This window comes from Opisthorchis viverrini, assembly GCF_000715545.1.
Source record: "Opisthorchis viverrini unplaced genomic scaffold opera_v5_10, whole genome shotgun sequence".
NCBI lineage: Eukaryota > Metazoa > Platyhelminthes > Trematoda > Opisthorchiida > Opisthorchiidae > Opisthorchis > Opisthorchis viverrini.
Window position 1 is genome coordinate 2,474,146 of NW_008751666.1, and position 26,113 is coordinate 2,500,258.

Here is a 26,113-nt window from a genome sequence, read left to right on the forward strand (position 1 = left end):
CCCCAGGCGACCAGCATGTCCATATTTATGGAAGCAGCGATGCTGCCTTCCCCCGAGGAAGGACGGGTTAGAAAAGGTCGGCCCCAAAAACCGCACACTCCGATCGCCCAACGGTTAACCGTGACCGCCGGCGCATTATCCAATACGGTCGAAGTACTTTTAAAACCAAAGAGCCCGGTGCTGCTCAAAAGGCACCTGCTGTGCGCAGCCGCATCAGGAATGAGACAGTAATGCCTTATTCCCTGCGCCCTCGGGTTAGGCCAACCCCCTGCAGCCGAACTGGTCAGACTATTGAGTTATCGGCTCCGGGCAGGGTCCCCAAAGAAAACCCTACATTCTCCCACTGCCTTGTGGGTCAGACTTTTGAGTTAAAGGCTCAAGGTGGGGTACCTCAACCAAACCCCCTTCCTCAGCCTGGGCAACCGGGAAGTATCATTTGACCGCGCAGTTCAGCGTCCATCGATGTCCCTCCCCAAATTTGTCCTATGTACGATCACATGTGTGGTTGTACAATGAAATGTAGACCAGAGTTGCAGTCGAGTGTATTTCCAGCCTAATCCAGGACTGCTGGATATCCGGCTGCATTTGTCACCTATCAGTTAAGCAACTGTCCACGTGTTTAGGTCAATAGGATTAGTTCGCACGAACCAGTGATATCAAAAAATTAGTTGTTAAAGTGCAAAAACATACAAATGGAAGATACTGAGTAAATTCACCGACAGCAGAGTACTGTAGCTCTTCTGTTACCACTGAACTTTACTTTAGGAAGACGATCACCTAACGACAGGGTTACATGAGCGCTAAGGCGCTCTTATCGCGACTCGTATATTAGCTTTTACGACTACGGAACGACAAACGCGTTTTAAAGACAGCACCCAATGGGTGCATACGTACTTAAAAACGAACTATTTTCGCGTGGAGGGTTCAAGATTTGTGGGACAACCTAACCTTGATGATTCAGTCCTATTCCTACAGGTACGATGTTCCAGCCAAGGAACAGCCTCAAGTCTACTAGCGAGTAACGGATGTTGGAAGTTTTAGAAGACATGATACCAATTGTCGCACCCAGCGGCTGAGTAACTCAGGAAAAACTGGACTACTGTTGAGTAGCCAGGTTGGTTGTCTATATTACTACTATCACTATTACTGAAGGGTCTGTCAAAAACAAAGTAACAGATGTTGATAAGAAAGATGGGATCAGATTGCCGGAAAGGTTAGTTACACGATACCTTTTGACTGTGAACGTTCCATTCAACGCCGACGAGATTAATCCGAAATGGACCAATCAAACCTTTTGACATGGGCATGAATGACCATTAATTTTGCAACTCATGACAAACATTCTCCAAGACATCTTCTCATTCATTTAGTTTATATTTTCACACGCACTAAATGACTCCAGACAGATGAGATCAGAAGTCGATGCTGGGATATACGCTGAAATATCGCGGAAGCAGGCATTCGGAAATTGCGACCGTCTTAATCAGAACACACCTTTTTACTCGTCGATCTTTTAGGTAATGAAAGCTACTCGGGTGGAATAATACACCACCGACAGTAGCAAAAGCGATTTTCTCCGAAAATGTTTTAATTCATTTTTCATCTGTTCACAAGGTTCTTTAAGAGAAACCCTTCTTCCGAGGAGACTGTCTGCTTACGGCCCCAACGCAGTAAACTGCCTTTACAGGACCGAACACTTCCACTTTGAAAGCGGTAAAAACACGTCAAGACCTGCTGGGAAGTCAACGTGGTAGAAGTAAAGAACTCAGTTACCGCGCAGCCTACAGGGCGGCCACCAATGAAGGCACGTGTCATCTGACAGATGGTACTTTGTCCGAAGGAGTCTACATTTGGTTAACGCCATATACTTAGGTTGGTCTGGAGAAAAAAATAATTTTATACAGATGAAGCCATGTTAATTTTGAGGGGAGATAACTAGAAAGGATCCATACATCCAAACGCGAATTCAGTGGTATGTGTGCACCAATATTGAACCCTTCTGTATTATAAGTGCAGAAACTAAACCTTAACCTGAACGCAAGAACATACATCGAATAGATGAAATTGACTTTTTCGTGTGGCACTAGCACCGACTCGAGCTTCCCTCTGGAGCAACGACGAAGTGGACGAATTAGGTGAGAAGAAAGCTTCCGGTCGCAGTTTCTGTTCAAAACAGAGAAGAAAATATATTCAGTACCACGAAGTAGCGCTTAGGCACAACAATAGACGAATACGCCAAGGACACAAAAAATGAGCTAACAAAAATTGTACATAAAAAACGGCTTTACCAGCCTGGTAGAATTATATCCAATCCGAGGGGAAAACCAAATGAGCGGTCGAAAATTATTCGTCAAAAGATTTCTATTCCGACTTTTAGTACGCGATGTCAACGACCTCCAAGTACGTTCTGGAACGGCGCATTGTTTTAAACTGATATTCCAAAAATACCCTCCATTCAGAAATTCGACCGTTTAGGAAGTGAACAAAAAGTGAACAATTGTCTAGTAAATCAAGATCTGGCAAGTCCCACCAGCCCTTCAAAGCGATCTTAACCTAAAACGTATACTAATATTACCAATTGGCTACGCCTCATCGCGTTGGGAAAACTTCAAACTTTCGGAATAAATCCACACATTCTGTTCTTACGCTCAAGAAACGTAGCTCGGGTTATGAGTTAGTCAACCCAAGATGACTCACAAATATGTGTACTTCTAAGAATCCGGGAACACAAATTCCCACAGAACGGGGCTCTAAGTTCCAAATTCACCCAACTACGGGAACTAGCAATATTGCTTCAGTCGAGGTATAGAAACCATTGAGATGGGGCAAAGTGTAATTTTGGAACCAATTTTAGGCTGCTTCCTGACCTCTTCAGAACTGTTGGAAAACGATTGGCTTTAAAACGCACGCGCTGATGTGCCGAAACCATAGTTTACGTACGAAAGTCATCTGTCCAGGTACGCGATGAAGTGAAAAATATATCCACTGGGCTAACAGGCCAACCATTACCATCGTCTGTACCAGCTATGTTCTATTTCCAGTTTTCTTTAGCGGAGCACCTTGTCGAATAAGTCTTTCAAGTCCCAATCAAGGAAAAACTCATCTGAACGGGTAGAGCGTTTAGCGGGTCACTGTCCATTTGTGTTAACGAACAGTAAAGCATCCACGAAGTTAGGAATCCGGAAAAGAATGGTGTGTAGAGTCGTGTTATCCTGCGCAGGCTCAGCGACGCTCGCAAGAAGTACAGTAGTGGGAATCAGGCAGCGTAATGGATGAGTTGATCACATCCTTACCTCATCAAAATCTTGGAGACCACCACACAAATAGAAGTTCGAAAAGTGCTGTATATGCATATGTGGAGACAGCATCCCACGTAATCGATCATGCTGTTTCGCGGCAATGTTTTCCTTTTGGTGTTCCTAATACCACCACCACCTCTCATGTTCATAATCCACCATTAGTGGGCGTGTGAATCCACACCATCGGTGAGAACATTAAAAACGTTCTCTATATAGACAACACTACACTAGTTGATTAAGACTTCATCCACTTGATCGTTCAGCTGTAAAGCCCTTCCGTGCCAAGCACCATACCACCCCAAGGAATCAACAAGGCCGAGATGCTGTCAGGCTGTCCCATCCTAGACAGGAGCCGTCGAGTTGCAAGGGCTGAGTTCGAACCATGGACCTTCCGATCAGTAAGTTCATGCCTAAGCCTTTGAGTTAGTACTCATAAAATGGAACAAATAACTTTAAGAAATGGCTGTGCAGGCACTTTGAACATATAAAGCATGAACAGTTGTTGTAAAACAAGTACATCGCTACACCTCGTCATGTCAGCATAACCACTAGACATAATGGACAAATTCACCTATCGGGATACCAACTCTGATGAAGTGAACGCCGAAATCGTTAAAGTCTGCTTCCCTCCTCCGATACTCGATGAAGGTGACGTGACACCAGCTTTTCAGCAAAAGACAGTTCATAACGCAGCAGTGTGCACACTATTTTATGATTGTATAGCCTTGCCACTGTGCGCAGAAGACATAACAACACTAGTGTTGGACCACCAATGTCTCCGATTTATCACATGCGTATCACGGTAAAACCAGATAAGTAGAACTATGCTGTGATACACGGTTTGGGGCACAAAACAACTGTTTATCTGATTGATAGCCTGATTAAACTGCGCCAACTACACCGACCCAATGATGTACTTCGTATATCAGATGATCGACAACCCCATCATGCTCTCTGTCGGAACACATTCTGTCTAGAAGATAGTACAAGGTACACGAAGCATAAAATACAACAGCGAAGTTTAGCTGTAGTCAAGTATGTCTTTTTCGACGTTTGGATAGAAGAAACTCGCAATATCAATCCAGGTTGGAGGTACTCATCAGCACGGTAAATTCTGTTCATTTTTATGCAGGTCCCCTTTCTGACTACACTATCCGCTGCTACGTGACAGGTTAACCTGAGGCACTGTATACGCATACATATCTCATAGTTGTCAAACCAAATTGCTCTGGCTAAAAAAAGTCAATATCTTCTTTTGAGGAGCCAATGTAAAGTAAACCTAGTGAACCTGAAGCATGCAAAACGGCACCCGAGAACACTGGTGAATATGATAAAGACTCAACAGTAAAACGAAACACCCATTACCTGTGCAGAGTGGGACAAGTAAGGTCCCATATCTAGTTGACGTGGGAAAGTGAAGTGGTCAGAAAATTTCACAGGCACCTGACGATCCCAATCGAAATCGAAGCGCTTTAGATGAAGACAGAGAACTGGGGGGAGTGTATGTACCGATAACCGTTTCACGGTTCGGCGTTTCACATGACATCGCTCACAGTAGTAGGAATTATCCCCGTCCAGAACTTCACCGCGGAAAAACTGGTTCAGTGCCTCCTGAAGATCATGAGTCTTGACAGCCAAATTGATTGCGCTGAACACTTCCTCCCGATCGTATCTAGGCGGAAATCGCAAGGTACTGTATTAGTCGGAATCAGAGCACACATCTAAACATGCAAGTTTAAAGTAAGAATGATAAAATAATCTGTAATTCCAAGAATATCAAAGGAATGCATCCAAGAACAACCAACTCACCGATGTTCACATTCATCACAAAACTTTGAGTCCAGAAAAATTCCCTGATAGATCGCTTGGAAGAACGGTTCTTTTCTGAGTTTCTTTAGGGAAAGGCAATGAGAATGACCGACTGTTGTGCATGTGATTACGGAATCCTGGACATATTACTTCAATATGTTGCTATTTCAATAATTCGGAAGATAGATTTTGTTTTTAGTCAACTAGATCAACTGTAGCATCCTTTTGGCGCCTAGTTGCCATGCCAACGGACGGAGACACGAGGGGTGGGATACTACTAGGTTGGGCAAGCCTAGATAGGAACAGTCGAGAAGCTGAGTTTGGGTTCGAACCACAGATCTTCTGGCCCAACACCGTAAACACTGAGATATCTTGAGCCTTTTTAGTCACCTTATTCGATAATTGTATGAGATTTAAATGATGACCGTGGCGATGAGTTGGAATGTAAGCATCACCCCGGAAGGATAAGTGCCTAACACATCGTGTAAAAAGTGGCATGCGGAGTTGGACTAATCAAGTAGCAGTATCGATTGGGATTACCGAAGGCTTTGACCTTCCGAATGAAAGCATTAATCTCATTTTCAAAATAGGGTGTTTTCCCTTCAAAATAAGTGACGAAATGGCACTCACCACATGGGGATGACACGGAAAGTTGCTTGCAAACAAAGGATGGACCACAGTGCACAAGCGTTTTTCTGGGCCAAAAAATAGGGAATCGGATTGAACGACTCCTGTAGAGTGTTCACAAGGGTGAATAATAAGCCAACTTGTACCAAAATAGTCATCAGAGCGTTTCCATCTTTGCTGATTTACAGTTATTGGAGCCTATAGGCAGTTCGACAAATATGGTAAGGAAATTGAGTGAACAAATCATCTAATCTCGAAGTTACTTACTCTAAGTTCTTCATCCAATTGATCTATAAGCGCCTGGAAAAAGTCGAAAGCGTCCTGTTGTTCGTGGGGATTCAGAGCCTCGCTGGTATCCCACGGACGAAAGCTTTTCCAAAACCCGACTGGGTCATAATATTCCAGCTGCGACTCCAGCAAATGACCAAACAACTGTCAGTGGATGGAAAATCAAAAGTGGATGTTATCACGTGATATCTTACGTTTGCGAAAAACATACTGTCCCTTTCATTAAATATTCGTGTACATAAGAGGGAGAAGCGGGAAACCTACATTGCAATGTTATACATAATCGTAACTTTCCAGCGGGAACTTCTAGTCACCTGTTAGATTACTTGTAACGCGCCATAATAAACGAAGCACGAAAATAGCACAGGAATCCCGAAACGGAGATCACTGACAGTGTGCACCTCTAGGCATTGATGTGGCTGGTCTTCGATACCCAAAACCTGCGGACCCACAGGCCAAGCCAAGGGCATTTTCGCTACGCTTGGTCTCCAGGTAACTCACTGTCTACCTTATGGAATTTCCCAATCGGAATGTGAAAGCGTCAGCAAACAGAACACAGCGAAGCGATTGATCACCCGGCGTACAGAACATATGGCCAGCCAGCGTAATTGTTGCAACCCGAGTGATTCGTTTATTGGACAGGCAGTCGGTATGCATGGTGGCGCTTAAGCAATGCGGATCCGATGTCCCCATGATACCTATGGGTGCTTCGAAGACGCCGATGGTCAACGGCAAGCAATATTCTCTAGTCTTAAATGCACAACCATAAAGTAAACACTGGTCGCACCGCGGTGTTGTACATCCTGCCTTTCACCGACAGGCTGGGCGTGCCTGAGGTGAAGAAAAAAGAACGGACCACAGCGTTCACTCCGCCGGTACTGCTGCTATCCGACGTGATGCAACTATCCTGATCGGTAAAACTGTCAGCTATCTCTAGATAGTCCGATTCCATGACCAGTTTTGGTGGCTCACTCGTCCAGTCTTGCACACATTGAACTTTGAAGGTGCGAAAAGTACAAGACATACGGCAGCACTAATTCGATTATTTAGCGCATTTTGTATCTACATGGGATATGAACCAAGTAGTGCAATGCCGTCCGCATACCCAAAGTCATTAAGGTCTCCATTGTCGGAGACTATACGCCAGGTTCAGAGCGTTTCTTCGATAAGTACTTAGATTATGAAGTTGAAAAGGAGAGGTGTGGCGATGTTCGAGAAGTCAATACATCCACGAAATACGATACCTATAGACAGAAAACACTGAGGTCATGCCCAAGGACCGGCCGTCTTGAAAACCATACTCATCAAAGATAAGAGGGTGTTTTCCATTGAAAGACTGCAAAGGTACTTCAGAGCTACGACATGCCACACCATTTCTGAAAAGCACTTACACGTTGTGTCTGAAGCAGTATATTATCTTCTTCTAGATTGTCTGTGTCTGTGATAGCCAAAACAGCTTCTGGTAAACCCGGCTGCATAAACAGCTGTTGAAGCACGGCATTCATGTAACACGTGGCACCGCCGTTTCGAAGACCGACAAAACCGCTCTCCGAACGGCCCGTCAATGCAGGTTGAACATCCCAAACTATGTCTGGAGGCAACTGAACAAAAGAAAACAAACAGCAAGTGGAATTTATGGCATATAATGGGAAATGTCGACTCCACTCTTTGTAAATTGAATATTGATTACAAAGCTCAAGTAACAGTAGAGTTACCTAATAACCAGGGGGTAGTTTCAAGCTTTGAGTCTGTTGAATAATTTATTGAAGTATTTACTCAATGAGACACAACTGGAAATGACCGTTGGTATACCTGTTTTCTTAAATAAGGTGGAAATATTCAACACAAATAACGACATTCATTAGAGAACCCGCAGTGTACGAAGACCACCAAAACCGGGCACTTTATTGGTGATTCGTTCCTGCACAGGACTATTAGCAATACCCATCTTGGAATGCCGCAGGTGAATTGATGGTTTGATCAAATGATTAGCAGACGGTTTCTTCATCCAAAAGATTCGGACGGATTTGACAGAATGAGTAGATTACAAAAAAATTGGTTAGTCTGAACCCAGAACGTACTCGATGGATAACAATCGGTAGGCAAAGCCTACTAGACATGTACTGAGCGGCTGGAACTTCCTATTGGTAGAACAAGCACATGGCCAGTTTCAGAGGTGTACAAATTTGACATTGGTTTTAATTGCACTGTCCTACTCCATCCCCTAAGGTAAAAGACGATAATCAACTGGTTACACCAGGCTACTATTGTAGGAAAGAAAATCTGGGGCATATACACGTAATCTACCCTTCGGCTTGAGTTGCACTGACGGTGTGTGCGACGAAAGAAAATTACAACGGCACCAACCACCAAATACTGCTTTTGTGGAAACATCTCGATTGCAGCATGCCATATGGTTTCGTCGTGGAGTTCCATCCTGCACAGCTGCCATGGAGATGTTTGGAAACAAGCGAATCTAGCTATAAACAAGCCAGAAAAGGACTTGAACTGTGAAATTCCCCAGCCAAAAGCTCGCACATTCGGTCATGCACAATATCGAGGTCAACGAGTCGGGTTTTTCTGGAACCAGACTGGGGCATGAGGAAAGATTGTACGCGGCGATGAGTGACCGCAAACGATGAACGAGGCATCCAGATTTCGTGGGATGGTCTCCACGTAAACACACAGTTAATTATCGAACCACCGAGATCGTAAGACCCCAAAAAGCCGGTTTTAAGAAAGTAAACATACCAGTTATGTAAACTGAGATGATCAGTAAGGTCTTGACGGCACTTAAGAGAGAAGGCCGATCGCAGACCTAGCCCCAACGACTTTATCGCATACAGGGACAGTGGGTGAAGAGTTAAAATACGGAATTACGCTAAGATGTCAAATACAGAAAAATAACAAACCAAAATGGTGCGATTTCCCGGGCAAAGCTGATCCACCGGGAATACTGTGGAAACTTTGGGAGAGTTGCGGGCAGACATATTTTCTGGTGTATGCTTTGCACTAGATGGTCCAGTTGAGCAGGTGGCAGACAAAGTGGGGGTTCTGGCGGGGTCTCGACTGTGATGCAATAATATCAGCAAATCAACCACCTGGGTGAAATAGAAGGTGGAACGTGAATTCCAGTAAATGAAATGCGTGCAAAAGTTTTTGGGTGGCATCGAAAATCACTGGATGAGACCCGTGCGTGTCTCCTGCATTTGAAACCCATAATGCATACACATACGCATGATATAGGCACTGTGATTAGATGTCCAGTACAATACACACATCAAGTGCTATACCACTAACACATTTAGTTGAAAAGTCGCACCGCGACATGCCCCGAATATAATAAGGGGAACTAGTGAAACAAGAACAATTAGTTAGCTACAATGTTGTAGTGTAACAGATCCCATAGACTAGTGAGTGGTAATCGGGGGATAAATAAACAATCCAAAATATCAGGGGGATTCTGAACGGATAGAGACACAGAACCGTAGAAATCAATATTTTGACGAGAAACCGCAGTTAAACGTAAAACTAATCACTATTAACGTGAAGGGAGACGTAATCCAAAGACACTGAAAATTGTTCGATCAGTACTCATTGTGCTCCCCAAATTTTTTCTCCTGAAAAATAGCCACGAACTGGTTTATTCTACCCGAAGTCACTCCACTAAGGTCAAGGTCAATTAGCTCTACTTCTCGACTAGTGTAAAATATCGTTTAACTAAAAAGTGCCTTGGGCATTCTATCATCTCTAAACGATCATTCCGATCGTCATCCTCAGGTGAAACAAATCCTGCTTTCTGCAGGTCTTCAATGGCTTATCTGGATGAACAACGTTTCAGGCTAAGAAGTTCACCCCTTGACGGTAGCATAATCATGAGGCAGAAAAATCCTCACCAATCTTGCTTTCTATGCGGTCAGTTACAAAGTTGAGCAGAATTAACCGAAACTTTTACCGCACGAAATGCTCTTCACAACTGCAAAAAGCGCGATCGATGGATTTATGGCTGGGCAACATCGCCCTTGAAACTGAAGTTAACCGGATTCGACGGCTTACGGGAAAACAATAAAACCTCTTTCAATGAACACTAAGTTAGTGTGAAGTGTTAGGTCGACGTTCTTGCTGGTTACTGTGAGCAACTGACTTACGGCCAGTAAATTGATGTAATTTTTAAATTACTTTATCACAACGAGCCTGTATTTTAGAGCCCATAGCGCCGGTGCGCATACGAAGCAAGATGCCGCTGTTTGAGTATTTTTTGCAACCTGAGTTGCAGCGGCCGAACTCATTTGTGTTTATTAGCAGGTCCAATGGGAAATTCGAATGATACCGTGAGACGGATACTTTTGGAGCGTTACGGACCGGGTTTAGTCGACTACTAAGCTCAACACTGACGAGATGATACACAATGGTCATATTTACGACCGTACATTTTTTTATGTGAATCCGTACCTATAAATGTTTGTCCGTCTTCCGGCTTGAAGGTCGTGATATGAACTAATTTGATCAGGATTCGATCCATCCGTCACAAAAAAATACAATGATAAGTCGACGTGCGTTCAGCCGTTAAATGACAGTTATGTGAAACAATGTATAGAAGGCAGAGCGAAACCGAGCACGAGTTTTTTCAATAAGCAGAACAAAGGTAGTGAACACGTCAAGCGGGAGGTTCAGTGTTTCAATAATTTATTTTGGAGTCATTGATAGGCGACTATCATACGCAACAGGCATTCCAGAAATGCAGGTCAACTAGCCCCAAAAAGGGAAGTGCAGTGTCTCGTTGATGGATTTTTTCAATTAGAAGAGACGGATGCTGTACAAACAAGTTCGCCGAGAAGTGTGTTCCCTTATCGCCCACTGTGCACGAAAGGCGAAGCGAACTCGTGGGAATTCATCACGATTAAAACATGCAGTCTTCATAATTGACGACACCGTTAACAGACACTCGATATACCCTAAAAACCCTAACAATACCTGGTATATAGAACCTGTTGTAGGGATTCCAATGCACCTACGTATATGTGATGAGCAGGACGCTGTACAACGCAAAAGAAATGCACGCTTTCCGTCTCATAATCCTTCAGGACTCTACACGCCTTGACGAAAACCGCAATTTCATGTGAACAGGCTCAGTCGATAAACAGGAGCATAACAATTAAAGTGGAAGGGTGACATGGGGAAGCTTTGGAAATTCGCACAACCTGTCTGAATCGGTCGAAACTACGATTAGTTCAAATGAATTGTGTGGTTAGACAACTTTGTTCAAACTACAGCTGACCTGAGCTTCAAACCACACAGACGTGATTGTCAAACCGACCAACCAAACAGTCTGTTGGGCGTTGACCAAACCCGGTTTCTTCTGACAAAAGCGATTCTGATTATTTTGCTCCGCAAAGAGGTCATCCACTGTGTTAGGAACATCGAGTTGTTTGAAACATACCTGCTCTTCACCTCGTTGTTTAATCAATACTCACCTGTAGAAAGAGCATTGTATTCGTGCTCAACTGACAAAAAACCGGACCGCATTACGGTTAATGAATGAATCCACATTTGACCTTATCAGCTGGGTTGCATCGGAATTCTCTCTAATTGATGTATCAAAACCCTAGTGCTAGCATCCTTAATTTCTAGGTTCTGCTATTCCCATAAAAATTCAGTTGAAAATTCCCCATATCACGGTCATCACGCTCACAATATACTGGCTGAATCATCCTATCTCAGGAGACAGTCAATTTAAAATCAGACAACTAAGAGCTGTGTTCTCTATATGTATCGTCTAAGTTATAGCTTCAACCTTGCTTACAAAATTACATATGGAAGGAGACTACAGTCAGCAATTATGAAGTCTAAATTTATTCATCGGAGTAAAAATTACTCATTTCAGCGTTACTTATTGGAGAAAGACAAAACCTCAGATGCATTGGAGGTGAAAACAGGTGACCCATAGGCACATCACACAAAGAACTGCATTATGAAAGTGCAGTGGTGTGGCTGCAAGAAAGGCACACGACCTACCCGTTCTAAGCTGTAAACATCCATTCTTGAGACGAATATGAGAAAATTGAACGCAGTCCTTCTGGTCAGAGGACCAACATTCTCCAGCAATTTGGCAGTTTGTACGTTGGTACGAGACCGTCGAAACGAGCCGCTCGAGTTTGGTATATGCAAATCGGTGGTAGTCCGAAGTGACATGGGTTCTAAAGCTCGAAACGAGGACAAATAAGCCTCGAGACTGGATGTTACAGTGGAGGTTATAAGGCTGGATGGATGTGTTTGGAGCAGATGAGCCGCAGCTGGAAATAGACACTCTGTGATTAGGTAGTAGAGGAATTCTCTAGCTAGATGAAGGCAACGGGATGATATTTTGAGGGCAATCTTGCTCGAAATTGGGAAACTGGAATCAGACAAGACCGACCCTTCAAGTGAGGATCCCATTTTGCATGAGACAGATTCATCAGATTGCGCCCCTTCGTCGTCACTTACTCCAGCTGGACTTTCCAAATGCGGATATTCTCTGCCAACGGGGGCTAGCGCTTCCATCAAAACCGTCGGAACACTGACCCGCCGGTGATCAACTCCGGAGTACATGGTTGGGCAAGATATTTTTCCATGTACATCGAAACTAAGTGAGGAGGCTGTAGTCATGCCAGACAGAGCACACCCTGAATGGCTCATCACACAGGCTACAGCTTGGGCGCAAAGGACCCTGGCTGACTCCAAGTGTCCAGAAAGTAAACAGTCGGCAAGTTGGCGAGTGTTCTTGCTGAAATTTGCGTCCACATCGATCACGTTTCGAAACGAACTGAACTCTTCCTAAAACAGCGGAAGTGACACAAGTTAACGGTTGTATCACCAATCAGGTTAATTAGCTTTGCTTAATCAGGGATAATGAGCGGATGCAATACAGAACCTACCTGTAAAATAGTCGTATGACTGGTTTTGAACCAGCGTTTAAGCAGTGAGTCGGGTGTCTGTCCCAGCAAGAAAGCCCTAACGCGGAAATATTCGGATGAGTTGGCCAACAAAGACTGTATGTTTGCAGATTGAAGACCAATATGTGTCGTGTAGAATGGTAAGCGGGCTTGGCATAACGTACGCAGGAGAAAGTGCAAGAGGTGCGGATAGTTGATGCGTGTATGAAGTTGGCAAGTGACCACCTGTGCGGCTGAATGATCCGATGAGGGCACGTCCAGAACCCTCACACATGGTTCACCAAAGCGAAGATAACACGAGGACAGGAGACTTAGGTGCTCCAACTGTCGAGCTGTCTCCGCACGAATTCTGTGGAGAAAAGAATAAGAGATATACATCAAAATTTGTTGCTTCACGATGGATACTGGTAGCTGATCGGTTTCTGTCGTAAAGATAGGGATACGACAATCAGATGAGCCGCAAAAACATGAGTCTGACCTGGGACAACAAGCAGAAATGACTTTAGATACTGGCTTGCATAGTTCTTTCACTGTTTGTATGTCTGCCGAGGACAAAACGATGAGAAAAGGGCGCTCTTAAGATTATTTCAATCAACGGCATGTAGTTGCTGATGGTTCAGTGTTGCAATCTTGGGTAAAATCACGGCTTTCGATAGCATCTGGAATGGGTTCACTGAATTTAGGTACGTCAGAATAATGGGTGGAAGACGGTATCCAATACTGAAGTCATCATCAGTTTCCTCATAGCGTACCAACATGGAATTTCTTGATGGCGAGTTTCCTGGAGTCCAACTCTCGAACTTAAGAAACCAATCATCGTGTGGGGAGTAAGAGGAAGTATCAAAGCATGCCATTCGTTAGATGAGTACACAGATGAAGCGTAGCTCCTTAGGCCCTAGACTGAACAGCTTTACCCATGACATATGACAAAATGCTTCAGTTTCATTCTTTAATGATGTTTTTCCGCAATCATTTTACACTTGTCTATACGTAGCGCCTTGAATGAACTTCCTCACCTATAGTGAATATTTCTAGGCTCACAGAAACATTATAGATCGTGATATAAAAGGAGGACTAGAGCTTACAAACACTCAGCTGAGGGTGATAATGGTAGAAAAAAGGATATTTTGACCTCCAAAGGAGCGAGGTACAACAGATCCTACAGAGCACCACGACAACAATGCCTTTTATACAGTTTTATGAAGTACAGACGGCACCAGCGATAGTCAAATACACTCATTTGCGAATCACACTGGGTAAGGAAACTGTAATGAATTTCTCTTTAATGATATTGGGTAAATTAATATGCCTGAAGCTACAGTTGGCAAGATTTCCGCGATATCATAATGACTTGAAAGAAACAAGGATTACATTTAACTACAGCTTCAAGGAGAATGGAAGGGTTGGTGGGCTGTTGTAGTTTTCAGCAACCTTCTGCTTAGTGTGTTATGCTAAGAACGACGGTTGTTTCAGTCTGCTCAAGGAAATAACTGAGCGCTAACACTGTACAAGTTATCGGAAAAGTCACTCCATACTCAAAGCAACCACTGCGATAAAGTATGAAACAGAAATAACTGATAGTGCCAAAAACGTCACTAACCTGGCAGCAGATGAACAAACAAGAAGTCGAAACAATTTTTCTTCTAATCGATCCAAATTGAGGAAGGGTTCTAGGAACTTATCCGGATACGCCATTACACATTGAAACAGAAGCCGAATGCTTTGGACAGCCACCTGCAGGAGAGCAACAGGACGAAAAAATGTCAGAAATCCAGATGTCACAAGCTGTTATTTAAAAGGTCAGACAAATGAAAAAACGGGTAGGAAGGATAGATAGTTGTCGGAGCAGAATATTTTCCTCATAAGGACTAAGAAAACGCTAGTAAAATAAAAGCAAATGAATTCCGAAATTTGTAATTTCAAAAAAATTGATATTGAAGCACCAACAACACCAACTATATATTCAATCTGAGTGTAAAGGACATTGCAAGGAAAGATTGCTGTCGAACTAAGTGTAGTATAAGATCACGGGCAAATGTTCGTCCTCCAGTGATGTATTCTGGAAAACAGTGACACCTGAGAACAATCCTAAGACATAATAATAATCCTAAATCATACATAAGTTAGAATAATGCAATCCAACGGAGGTTAACTGCCTACCTCTACGTCTTGAAACAAAAGCGTCCGTCCATTTTGACCACTAACTTCTATTATTCCAGCAACTCCAGCTCTACTGTCTTTTTGTGGCTGATACGACGGCAAAACAGTTTGATGCTTTCGGAAGCCACGGGATTCCAGTGAGGTTTGACTCACGGGCAAGGTTTCTACGACCCCTGCACTGTTGATGGCAGTCTCAAGCAGCGCCTTCAACAAATCGGTGACGACCACGGGGGTCAAGAGGTGATGCAATAGGTATGTCATACATCCCTCGCTGTCAGAGGACTGATTGATTTTCGACGCACAAAGATCTAGAAAGAAAATGGTTAAAAACATAGAAAAGTGACAAGGAAGAGTTACTACTACTGGATGCCTCTGAGGACCAGACAGTCGAATGGAAAACATGATATCAAGCACCAGTGATGATTGGTCCCCTGGATATATACTGTGGGAACTCTCAATAAAACACACCAATGAGTAACAGTGTAGCTGTTCGTTTGGGAGACCTGAACCTAGAAAGACAGAACAAGACAGTGCCGGACAAAACTACACGTCCGCATAGAAGTAATCGCCGTTTACATTACACTAAATCCATATATCTGTGTTCGCTTAGATTGTCAGACCGGTCCTATGTCTGGCCTCGTTTGTTCCGATGACCGCCTCGTTCAGGGCAGGATGCAGCACACAAATGCCTTACTGTGTACCAAAAATACGTGAGTACTGTGAGCAGTGACCTTAGTTAGAAATTAAGCAGGAAATTTCCAAACCGTTTGGAAACACTACTGCGTATCACAAACCTCTGCCTAGACTGGTAATATGAAATAATTACTGGAGGCTCTCTTGTATGATACAGTAGTGACAGTGGTACACTGTCATTAGGACTTTACAGGCTTTTCTCCTCGGTTACGCTGGAAAAAATGTGCCTCGTAGCGCACGATACGATCATTATTTTGCATTGGCGCGTGAGCGCTAGATTCATCAGGCAAAAACAAGTATTCATAGATAAGCCAACACCATATTCGACTGTTTACTTCTATCCGAGTTAATTTAATTAATTAATTACTTTAATTTCAAGGGGATTTCCCTTCGAACTGCGAATCATCAGGTGGATGAAAAGAGACAAGAAACGTGACCCTTTGGTTAAGACATCAGACTACTTACAAGAGGGGCACGCGCACTCTGCACACGGGACATTTTGATTTGGTTTGAGTGTTCGTCCAATAACTTTCTGACGTAATCAGATAAGCAAACATCATTGGATGGTTATCGGCCTTCATCAAGGATGTAATAATCACCACGTCATGAGTTCGGGCGTTATCAAAGTACACATCTAATCGGAATTTCAAACTGGGTAGATCTGCCGGAAGGCATACAGCCCAGTTTTAAACAGAACGAAATAGTGAACCAAGAGGCCAAGTGCCCAGTATCTTCATACCAATCACGCCATCGTACCGCTTCACAAAAGAACGAATATGATATCTGCTCGCGGACTTAAAGTTTAAAGAATATCGTTGAATAATAAATAGATGAGTTATAATCAAGCTTTTTCCGGGATCCAATGATGTCAATATTGTGTTAGACGATAGTGTGCCAAAAATGCCGCGATAGTAAGGACTTCATTCACGGACCCACAATTCCGATAGTTGAAACACTAGGACTGTTGCCGCAATTACAGCTACTGGCAAAGTCGAAAGTAGCATAGTTTTGTTACGAACTTATAACTCGATAAGCTGTGGATACTTGCCTAAACCGTAGAGTTTGCTTTCACATCACTCTCGGTTGCTTCGGAGTGTCGCAAAACCATGTTTCTGACTAGGCGAGCAAATGCATCAAATTTTAACATTCTTTTTCCAAAGCCAACTTCAGTTAGTCTACAAAACTCCTAATGCAATTAGCATTAGGGCCAAGACTCCAGCCAACACTCAGCCAACACTCCAGTCCACAAGTCCTTGCCAATTAAGCGTGACGCATTAAAAATAATGATGAAATTTTGTCAATGAAACGGCATATTGTCTTTTTAACTCAATAAGTCCATCAATCCTCTACTCCGAGAAATCCGCCATATTTGTGTGCTGAAGACCAAAAAAGAGTGAGCCAAAAAAGATGGTTATGCGTTCATTTCGCTAAATTTGTGTTCAGTCTACATTCGCAATAAAAAAGTCCTTGGATGGCAAGGAGCATTCCGGTATGGCGTCGCGTTAGTCTAGTTCGGTGTTTGCTCCATGAGAAACCTCTCCAAAGACCGTTGCGATAACCCCAATCTGAATGGTGTGCCGTCAGCTTGAATGGGCATCACCTGTAAAACTGAGATCAAATGTCGACAACTACTAACGCTTAAATCGATCCACTTCGTTTCCGGCCGCTGTTATCCAATGGCTGCTAGTTTTTCGTCTCCCAGAATCAGCTAAATTGAGGAATTCCGTGTCTATGTTGACGCGACAGAAATGCATGTAGGCCTATGCGTGAAATCTGAGCTCCCTGGGCTTGTATCCCAAATAGATGCGTTCAAACTATCTTTTGGGTATGCAGTCCCGATTTATTAAGATGATGGAGTGTATCGACCGGGGCTACAGAACAGAACTCAGTGACAGTGGAAGTGTAGACGGGCTGAGAGAACTCTCTAATTTACTGGAGCCACGAATAACAGTAATGTCTGTTGTGAAGACCCAGGAATACTGAAAACGGTTAATTAGAATCATGATAGGCCTGTTATACATCTCCAATAATGTGGAATGCAGCATGCTTTGTCCATACCATACTTTTATTAGCAGTGCATGCGATCACAACAGTAACCAACAAAGTAAATGTTGAAAAGTTTCTGAGGATAAGTGCTGTTCAAAGTCCAATAAAAAGCAAAGAAGATTTGGTCTTACGTACGTTGGATACTGACATTGAGTAATCTATTTTCTGGACACATGCACAGACCTGTGTGAAAAACACATCTCGTGTATTGGAAATACCGTTTCTCGCCGTAGGTATCGCTTACCTGAGCGGTTTCCGTGTACAGTGAAGCCACTGGTTTCCAAATTGGATTTTGCCGAATATGCAACCTACCTTAAGCAGCCACCACCGCACAGTGACTATTCTCGTTTCGAATCGTGACCTTATAGAATTAGTACCAATTTAATGGATTATAATGGCTAGTGTTAGTTGGCCATTTCTTATTGTTAAGTTAACCGAGTTTAATGAAAGACGAGCTACACTTCTCTTCCTAAAACATAGGATGAACACAAGTCATACTTACACAACTGGCTAATATAACTAGCGTAAACCAGTTACGTTGGAACACCCTTTTGAGACTCGCTGAAGCAACTGTTTTCAGGTAGCATCATCCAGTATCTATGTAGAGTTCAGCTAAATTCAGTTGTTCCGCTATCCAACGTATTAAAAAAAGACACGACGGTTCCATATGCTACTGATTTGGTCTCCTTCGAATAGAATAACACGACAATGTCAGGTACTAGAGGCAAGCGCCTGCACAGTTCACTGTTTTCATTAAGATGGAGGTAGGGCAGCTACCTATGGAAACAGAGCCTTGATTCAGGGGCACCATTAGCTGGAGACGACAGTTATCAGCCTGTCTCAGTTTACCGATCACGACTTTTACGTGCCATGTTGACGCAGTAAATGTATGGACAAAAAGTCATGTCACGCAGGAGGTACTCTGACGTGAGACGTATGAACCAAACCAGCATAGTTTAAGTAGTCCATCCATTGCAGGTAAATTATACTCTAAAAAATACACAGCATAGCTAAACATTATTGATCCGATGCTGCCTCAGGACCTGAGCAGCGCATCAGAGGCACAGGCGGACAACAAAAAACGGAATTCACCGTATATCTTCTGTGCGAACAGGTGATGCTTATGTTCCATAGACCAGTGTGGGTAACACTACTGCAGTGCACCGTCGGCCAAAGGGAAACCCTCACTAGTTCTAATGAGCTGGCCTCTGTCGGTATTCGGTCAACCTATGTAGAGGGCACCTTGGACGCTATGGTTACCAGAATGATACGACGGTTGTTTTCGCACGATGACATTGCCCTCGTACTGAAAACCGGAATTACTGCTGGGGCGCTCGATTCCGTCTTTCTTCGAAACAGTTCGCAGTAACTTTGTCAGATTGGTGAGAAATGGGAAGTAAGATATCATAATCTCTATAAGATTTCTATTAAGACTGTCCCGTTGTTCATCTACGAACATACGCCGTCTTAAGTCAACCACACAAAGCCTTTGTAGTAAATAGCGATAGACAAATAAGTGGATCACACAACAGTTACGCACGTCAAACGGTTTTGTTTTACTCACTTTGTCCGCCTTGCGGGTTCAGTAGAAATGAAAGCAGTTGTAAACAGTGATGTCGTACCTCACGACGCCACCACGCTAAATTGGCGAAGTATGTAGACTGCATCTGGGCTGCAAGAGGAATATGTGTACTATTCGGCAGACCACCGGAGAGGTTCGCAGTCTCTTGGTTACTTGATGGGATTTGACGCATTAGGAGCTGTACCAGCGGCTCCAGAAATTCAGCAGGTGGGACGTTGGCTACAAGGCCAAAGTTAACCCTATGGGCTGTGGACAACAGTCAACATTTTTAGAACGTAGGATGTTGTCAGTCGATCAAACAGATGAGATAATTTAGAACGATAAAAAAGTGAAGTTGGGAAAACTGGTGAATCTAGACATACTAGTAGTCAAATAGCTGATGGCGAGTAACCACTTGACTGGCAAACATAGACAATCACAAATTGGATTTTTATAATAGGTATGGCAGAATTATCAGTTGCCTAATCAAAGTAGTATGCCACCCCAAGACCGTAAACTAACACGTATTTTCCAGATTCCTCTCATCAGCAGAAGTAGGGATCACTGACGCCCTAATACCATAAAACCATGGGAAGAAAACGTCCTGGTGAAATAAAATGAGAAAGGTGGGAAGTTAATTTAAAAAAAGCTGTGAGCCTTTAATGAAAACTATTCCGGTTCATCACCGAGTACTCACTCGCGTAGTATTTCGCTGTGATATGATTCAGGTAGCTAATGACTGCTAAACAAGGAAGAAACCGGAAACGAATGCTTGGTGTAGGTTAGGGAGGTGAAAAAACAGGAAGCGAAGTTTCAGAACCAGTGATTGTTTTTACAGCTTTGTATACAATGCCCAGGTAGCTCGAATGGAATTAGTTTCGGACACTAAATATATTGTAATCTGGATCATACTGCCGGGACCTTGACACTGTGCGCATTAACTGTCAGTACCAAAATAGGTAAGCTGGTATACGAGGTCGAATTCGCCAAATGAACTTTCAAACGGACACAAATGGCTTCAAAAAATTCGAAATCATTACAAAACTAGGGATCTTTTCTGCATTCTAGTGAGAGCGAGCTGTGCGGAAGGATGGTCGCCAACTAAGAATTCGATGCCGTCCACACAATTGTGTTGTGTGAACACAACGTGAAGATTGCGCTGTGAAAAAGCCGAATGTGAACACCTGCATGAAAGGAGATAGAAAAATATGAAGAAAATGGTAGGTTTCGATTACCTAGTTTGGTGTTGAATGGTTCCTGCTCCGCTAACGAAGGACGGATTTTATCGCTCTTTCCGATAAATTCACTGTGGCCGAAGAGCCTGTAGTTTCTTCGACGGCGGTGCACTGGTGACGCTGGGGCGGAAGTCGAGCTTAATCTGTGTGTTGAATCAGTAGTGAGCATATCTCCAGAGAAAAACCACTTTGGGTCCGAACTATTTGACGATAAAAGATTGACTGGCTGATGAGCATTGGCACTGGCTGATGGCGAGTGCGTGTGCGGCTGGTTGCGCCGAAGGTGGGAAGAGATGCTTCCGAGGGATGGGTAGGTGGAAGCTGCGGATGTGTTTGGAAAGACATTGGTTGTGAAATACAGTTGTGTTGGGGGTGAAAGTAGGCAGCCAGGGGAAACATCCCACCATGGAGTGCTATTCACTGGCATCACAGCTGCACTAAGTACCTGTTGGAAGAAAAAACACGATTAAGCAGTTGTGCAAATTTGTGCGAATGACTCTGGATAGACGAAAGTAGGTAGTGGGCAGCGTAAAGATTCAGAATAACAGGAAACATGTCGAAAAATATGCTATGCAACCAGCCTTAGCCTAGATAAAAGTATATATTCAACCATTTCGAACACCTATGAAAAACCTCATGTCGCTAAACTTGACAACAACGGTTGTCATGGGATGGCTTTTTTCTGGTTGCTTGATTAATAAACAAGTGTAGAGAGGATCAGAAAAATCTATGCTGTACAGCAGCCGTGAACCTAGACTCGATGAATTCCTAGCGTTATCGAAAAAAGGGACCCAGATCCGCTGCATATTCAATAGCATGCGAAAGGTGGAAAAAGTAAATGGGCCTGAGTAGACGAATAGGCTCGTGGTGATTAGTAAAAGCTCAATGACAGACGTTGGGAATTAGTTTACTGGTTCTCATTCTGGCGATAAAACTGCTTCGACCGATCTAGATCTTAAAAAAGCTAACATTTGTATAGGAACATTTGAAGCGAAAGTAAAACTGGATTCACATAAAAGTCTCATTCACGTAAAAAGTGAATTCATTGAAAAATGTACTATACCACTTCTACGCCGGGGTTGGATGAATCGGATAAAACAATTAGAAAATCCAAAAAGGACTAGTCAACATATCCCCGAAGTTTATCACGCCTTTCACGATGTGAACCGCGTGATTCTCACTGCGCTTGGTCAAAGACGCCGCACGATATGAGTGGAGTTCTTGCTGTCAGTTTCTATCTAGATTCCTCAAGTGTCTGGAGTAGTGGGCAGCGTAAAGATTCAGAATAACAGGAAACATGTCGAAAAATATGCTATGCAACCAGCCTTAGCCTAGATAAAAGTATATATTCAACCATTTCGAACACCTATGAAAAACCTCATGTCGCTAAACTTGACAACAACGGTTGTCATGGGATGGCTTTTTTCTGGTTGCTTGATTAATAAACAAGTGTAGAGAGGATCAGAAAAATCTATGCTGTACAGCAGCCGTGAACCTAGACTCGATGAATTCCTAGCGTTATCGAAAAAAGGGACCCAGATCCGCTGCATATTCAATAGCATGCGAAAGGTGGAAAAAGTAAATGGGCCTGAGTAGACGAATAGGCTCGTGGTGATTAGTAAAAGCTCAATGACAGACGTTGGGAATTAGTTTACTGGTTCTCATTCTGGCGATAAAACTGCTTCGACCGATCTAGATCTTAAAAAAGCTAACATTTGTATAGGAACATTTGAAGCGAAAGTAAAACTGGATTCACATAAAAGTCTCATTCACGTAAAAAGTGAATTCATTGAAAAATGTACTATACCACTTCTACGCCGGGGTTGGATGAATCGGATAAAACAATTAGAAAATCCAAAAAGGACTAGTCAACATATCCCCGAAGTTTATCACGCCTTTCACGATGTGAACCGCGTGATTCTCACTGCGCTTGGTCAAAGACGCCGCACGATATGAGTGGAGTTCTTGCTGTCAGTTTCTATCTAGATTCCTCAAATGAGTGTCTGGAGGTGTACGCACTTCGGAATAATTGTGGTAGGCTACCATCAATTTCCTTCCCTGGCCACGTTTGTTCGTTTTTTTTTTAGAAGAAAAAGGCTTTCAAATAAATCATGGTCATAGGGCAGCGAAGCATATGTTGGACACTGATGTCATGCTGCCGATGACGATAATGATGACGTTTTTCAAAACCACATGAATGCTACGCAGATATTGATGTGATAGCAGGAAAGGTGGGGGACGATTTCCTATCTTGCTATGACCAAGGCATCCAGACGGTTTGATAAAGGTTCATAAATTCCCAGTACCGTGTGCTGTGGGTTCTTATAAACCCACCAGCTTAGAAATATCGACAGTAAAGAAGTGAACCAACTCGACCGGTATCTGATCATCACAATTACATCCGATGCACGAAAATTTTCACACTTGTATAGTTTGAGTGGAATTAGTTCGTGTGAAGTGAATAAGCTCCAGAAAGGATCAGTGTTGAAGACAAAAAGGCAGGGTTTTTTTTCCGCACACACACAGTCCGGAAAAGACGTCTCCTCACAAGAGGACGCTTTTAGTCATTCCCGTGAGTTTTCTGCATAAACAGGAAACTTCAATAATCCTGAAGTAGCCACAAGCCGATCTTAACTGACAGCAGCTTTCGACTTATGTACGCTTCTCTCGATGTTCATGTGCCCAGGTCCATTACTGTGATTATGTGGCTTCGATTACTTGAAAACTTTTTTTCACACCAAGTGATATCAACTGAAGAAGCATCATGTACCAACCTCACTTCCTTAGGCCGATATTTAGCTCTGCTCAAGCACGAAACGAAAGATACACTGATATGTGTGGATGCACCGTAAATCTCCCCTGGCTCCGGGATCCAAAACGTAAAATTAATGTTCAGTGTAAGGGAAGATTAACAAGGGTGTAGTTACCTGTAATTTATATAACGTGCGGTACGGAGTAGATTTGAGCAAATTGGTAGGGGTGCAAAATAAGCTCTGTTGTAGATGGCTGTGGGAACGTGACAGGGACGTCGGACGATAGGTAGGGAGGACCGCCAATAGAAGACGAATGGGGTGAATAAGGCTGAAAGATGGGGCTAATTCAACCCCCATTGTTGCGGCAGCGATTACGTTTCGGGAACGTTTTATCTCCTCAGGGGCACTTGATGGTGGAGCAAGTTCCGATTCAGCTAAATCCAGCAGCAGGTCGTAGACAGTGGCGTCTTCTCCCATACATAAACTGGGTAAAGTGTGGGTTGAAGTAGATATGGGCACGGTGGGTGGGTTTACTGACAAGTCGGTGGTAGAAATCGCAGTCAGATTACCTGTGCTGTGAAGGGAGCTTAAGCTGACAAGTGAAATGACTCGGAGGAGCTGAGTACTACTTTGGGATGAGGTATGCGATTGCGACAGTCCCTCTTCCTGTGCATGAGCTTGCTTTTTACTCCCAGAACCATAGAGAGAAGGCATATCTGTGGCACTGTGCATCGGCCGACTTGCCGAAGTATTTGCGTCTGCTTTATTCAGAACAACCGTGGCCTGAGCAACTAAATCCGACTCTGAAGCATTCGCTGCAGAAAGTGATACGCCACTGGGTCCTGAAGAACAGTACGACAGTGTAAGAGAGGAAGCCCCCATAGGTCCTGCACTCAGTCGACCAGCCCGACTACCAGCCCGACCATCCAGACCAGTGATCAAGCGAACAGTTAAGAGGCGACCGTTCTGTCAAGAAAAAAAACGTGGGATTATATGCACCAAAGTTACGTTGCCAAATGGAGTTGTGTAAGAAGATTACTGCAGATAAACCGGACAATCCGAATGCATTCATTAAGAAGTGGCTGGCATCCACGGATTCAAGGAATTATAGTATCCATAGTTACTCTTCAACAAGTTCCTATGACGGTTTGAATGTGCACATACAAATAGTCATTACCATAAATTAGACTATCAGAATCGAGAGTTGAACTCAGAAAGCGAGTAAAAGCAGTATGGTGACAATAAGGAATTACGATTAATCCGGAAACAAACTGCTACCCAATCTTTCGCTTCAGTGTTACTTCGCTTGAGCAAAGCTCCTTTTCCTATTTCGATAACTTTCGGTATTTACAAATAAAATCGCAACCTGCAAACCACCACCATAGAGAATACTGTATCCGCAGATCCGTATGGTTACTAAAGAGACCAAGACATTGCAGGATCCCACGGTCGGTCTAAGATGACTGAAGTGCATGTGCGTCTAAGGGTATTCAAACGTTACCTGAAATCCCAATTCCCCAACGGCCTTCCGGTTGACAACCGTCTCTATTATGCATTTCGAGCACCGTCTTTCAGTCGTTCCTCCGTTCTTGTTATCCGTACTGGATCCGGTTGGTTCTGCAGCTGAGGGTTGAGCTGAACCAGAATTTATAGACGACCAGCTATTAAGTGCATCCCGTGAAATCGGGACGGGACCAATGTAAAGTGCAGATGCTTTCCAGTTTGAAGTCTCTTGAGTCATTTCACCAATACCTAAATCGGTGCCGGATCGATTGGCAAACAGAATGGCCGTGGCCACCAGATTTGCACGCTCACGCACTGAACCGAGCATTTCGTTCGAATGCACAAGAAGTGAGACAGGTCGCACAGTCCCCGACTGCTTGGTTATAACAGAAGAACTGTCTAACGGTGAAAATCCAGGATTCGAAGCAGTTCCAGGTCCGGCTAAACCGACGGTGACTGGGGTTGTCTGACCGGGTCGCAACGTTTCTACTTGAAGAGGTAAGTGCATCTCCCAACCTCTGAAGGTAACCCCGTGAGGAAGCCAGCTTGGATATTGAGTACGCGCACCGAGCATTTCGTCCTACGAAAGAAAAGGATATCAGTCGAAACGTCAATTGATTCGTTCACTAAAATATTTTCCTGATAGTTTGTTGTGCACCAACACTTCAAGGATGCAATCATTCATGTAGGCCTGCCTCGCTCATTTCTGCAAACATGTGGGACAAAATGAAGTATCAGTCAGTATAGCTGGAGTGTGTTTTTGCGACGAACTTTAAACTAACTTCTTAATAAGAATGTCCCTAGATCCCTGAAAGGTCATCTTAGTTGGAGGAGGCTGTAGAAAGCCAAAGCCATTGAATGTAATTATACAGCTGTAATCAACTTTTGGTGTGTAGCGGGCGATATATGCCCAAAATTCCCTTATCGGTTGAAAGTAATAATAATGACAATAACGATAATAATAATAATAATAATAATAATAATAATAATAATAGTACGATAGTAATGCTGCAAAGCTAGAGGAGTAGAAGCTTGACGTTTTTTTATGATGCCTACAATAAGATGAAGGATGCGCCTAAGGGTTGCCTGTATTGCTTACAGATATAGTCACTGTAGTAGAAGGTTAAATTAATCCGTTAGCGAACCAGCACCTTATAGTTGCTCGCAGAAGTCAATTCAGCGAGTTGCATATAAGCCCAAGCTTCCG

The 26,113-nt window shown here is 43.4% G+C and overlaps 2 protein-coding genes across 2 annotated transcripts in view; one reads left to right on the top strand and one right to left on the bottom strand.

The window, feature by feature from the left end:
• T265_00991 (hypothetical protein) overlaps positions 1-26,113 on the bottom strand; it is a gene marked incomplete at both ends in the record, with an annotated part of 87,234 nt that overhangs the window by 25,647 nt on the left and 35,474 nt on the right. Inside the window, 14 exons of the mRNA XM_009164906.1 lie at positions 2,050-2,163; positions 4,665-4,971; positions 5,109-5,191; positions 6,003-6,167; positions 7,415-7,624; positions 8,936-9,124; positions 12,039-12,836; positions 12,938-13,304; positions 14,556-14,689; positions 15,116-15,423; positions 19,419-19,682; positions 20,651-21,095; positions 23,578-24,369; positions 24,905-25,486. Coding sequence (XP_009163170.1) covers positions 2,050-2,163; positions 4,665-4,971; positions 5,109-5,191; positions 6,003-6,167; positions 7,415-7,624; positions 8,936-9,124; positions 12,039-12,836; positions 12,938-13,304; positions 14,556-14,689; positions 15,116-15,423; positions 19,419-19,682; positions 20,651-21,095; positions 23,578-24,369; positions 24,905-25,486 — 4,758 coding nt within the window. The remainder of the gene's footprint in view (positions 1-2,049; positions 2,164-4,664; positions 4,972-5,108; positions 5,192-6,002; positions 6,168-7,414; positions 7,625-8,935; positions 9,125-12,038; positions 12,837-12,937; positions 13,305-14,555; positions 14,690-15,115; positions 15,424-19,418; positions 19,683-20,650; positions 21,096-23,577; positions 24,370-24,904; positions 25,487-26,113) is intronic.
• The window catches only part of T265_00989 (hypothetical protein), a gene marked incomplete at both ends in the record, with an annotated part of 12,467 nt that continues 2,096 nt past the window's right edge, over positions 15,743-26,113 (top strand). The window contains one exon of the mRNA XM_009164904.1: positions 15,743-15,825. Coding sequence (XP_009163168.1) covers positions 15,743-15,825 — 83 coding nt within the window. The remainder of the gene's footprint in view (positions 15,826-26,113) is intronic.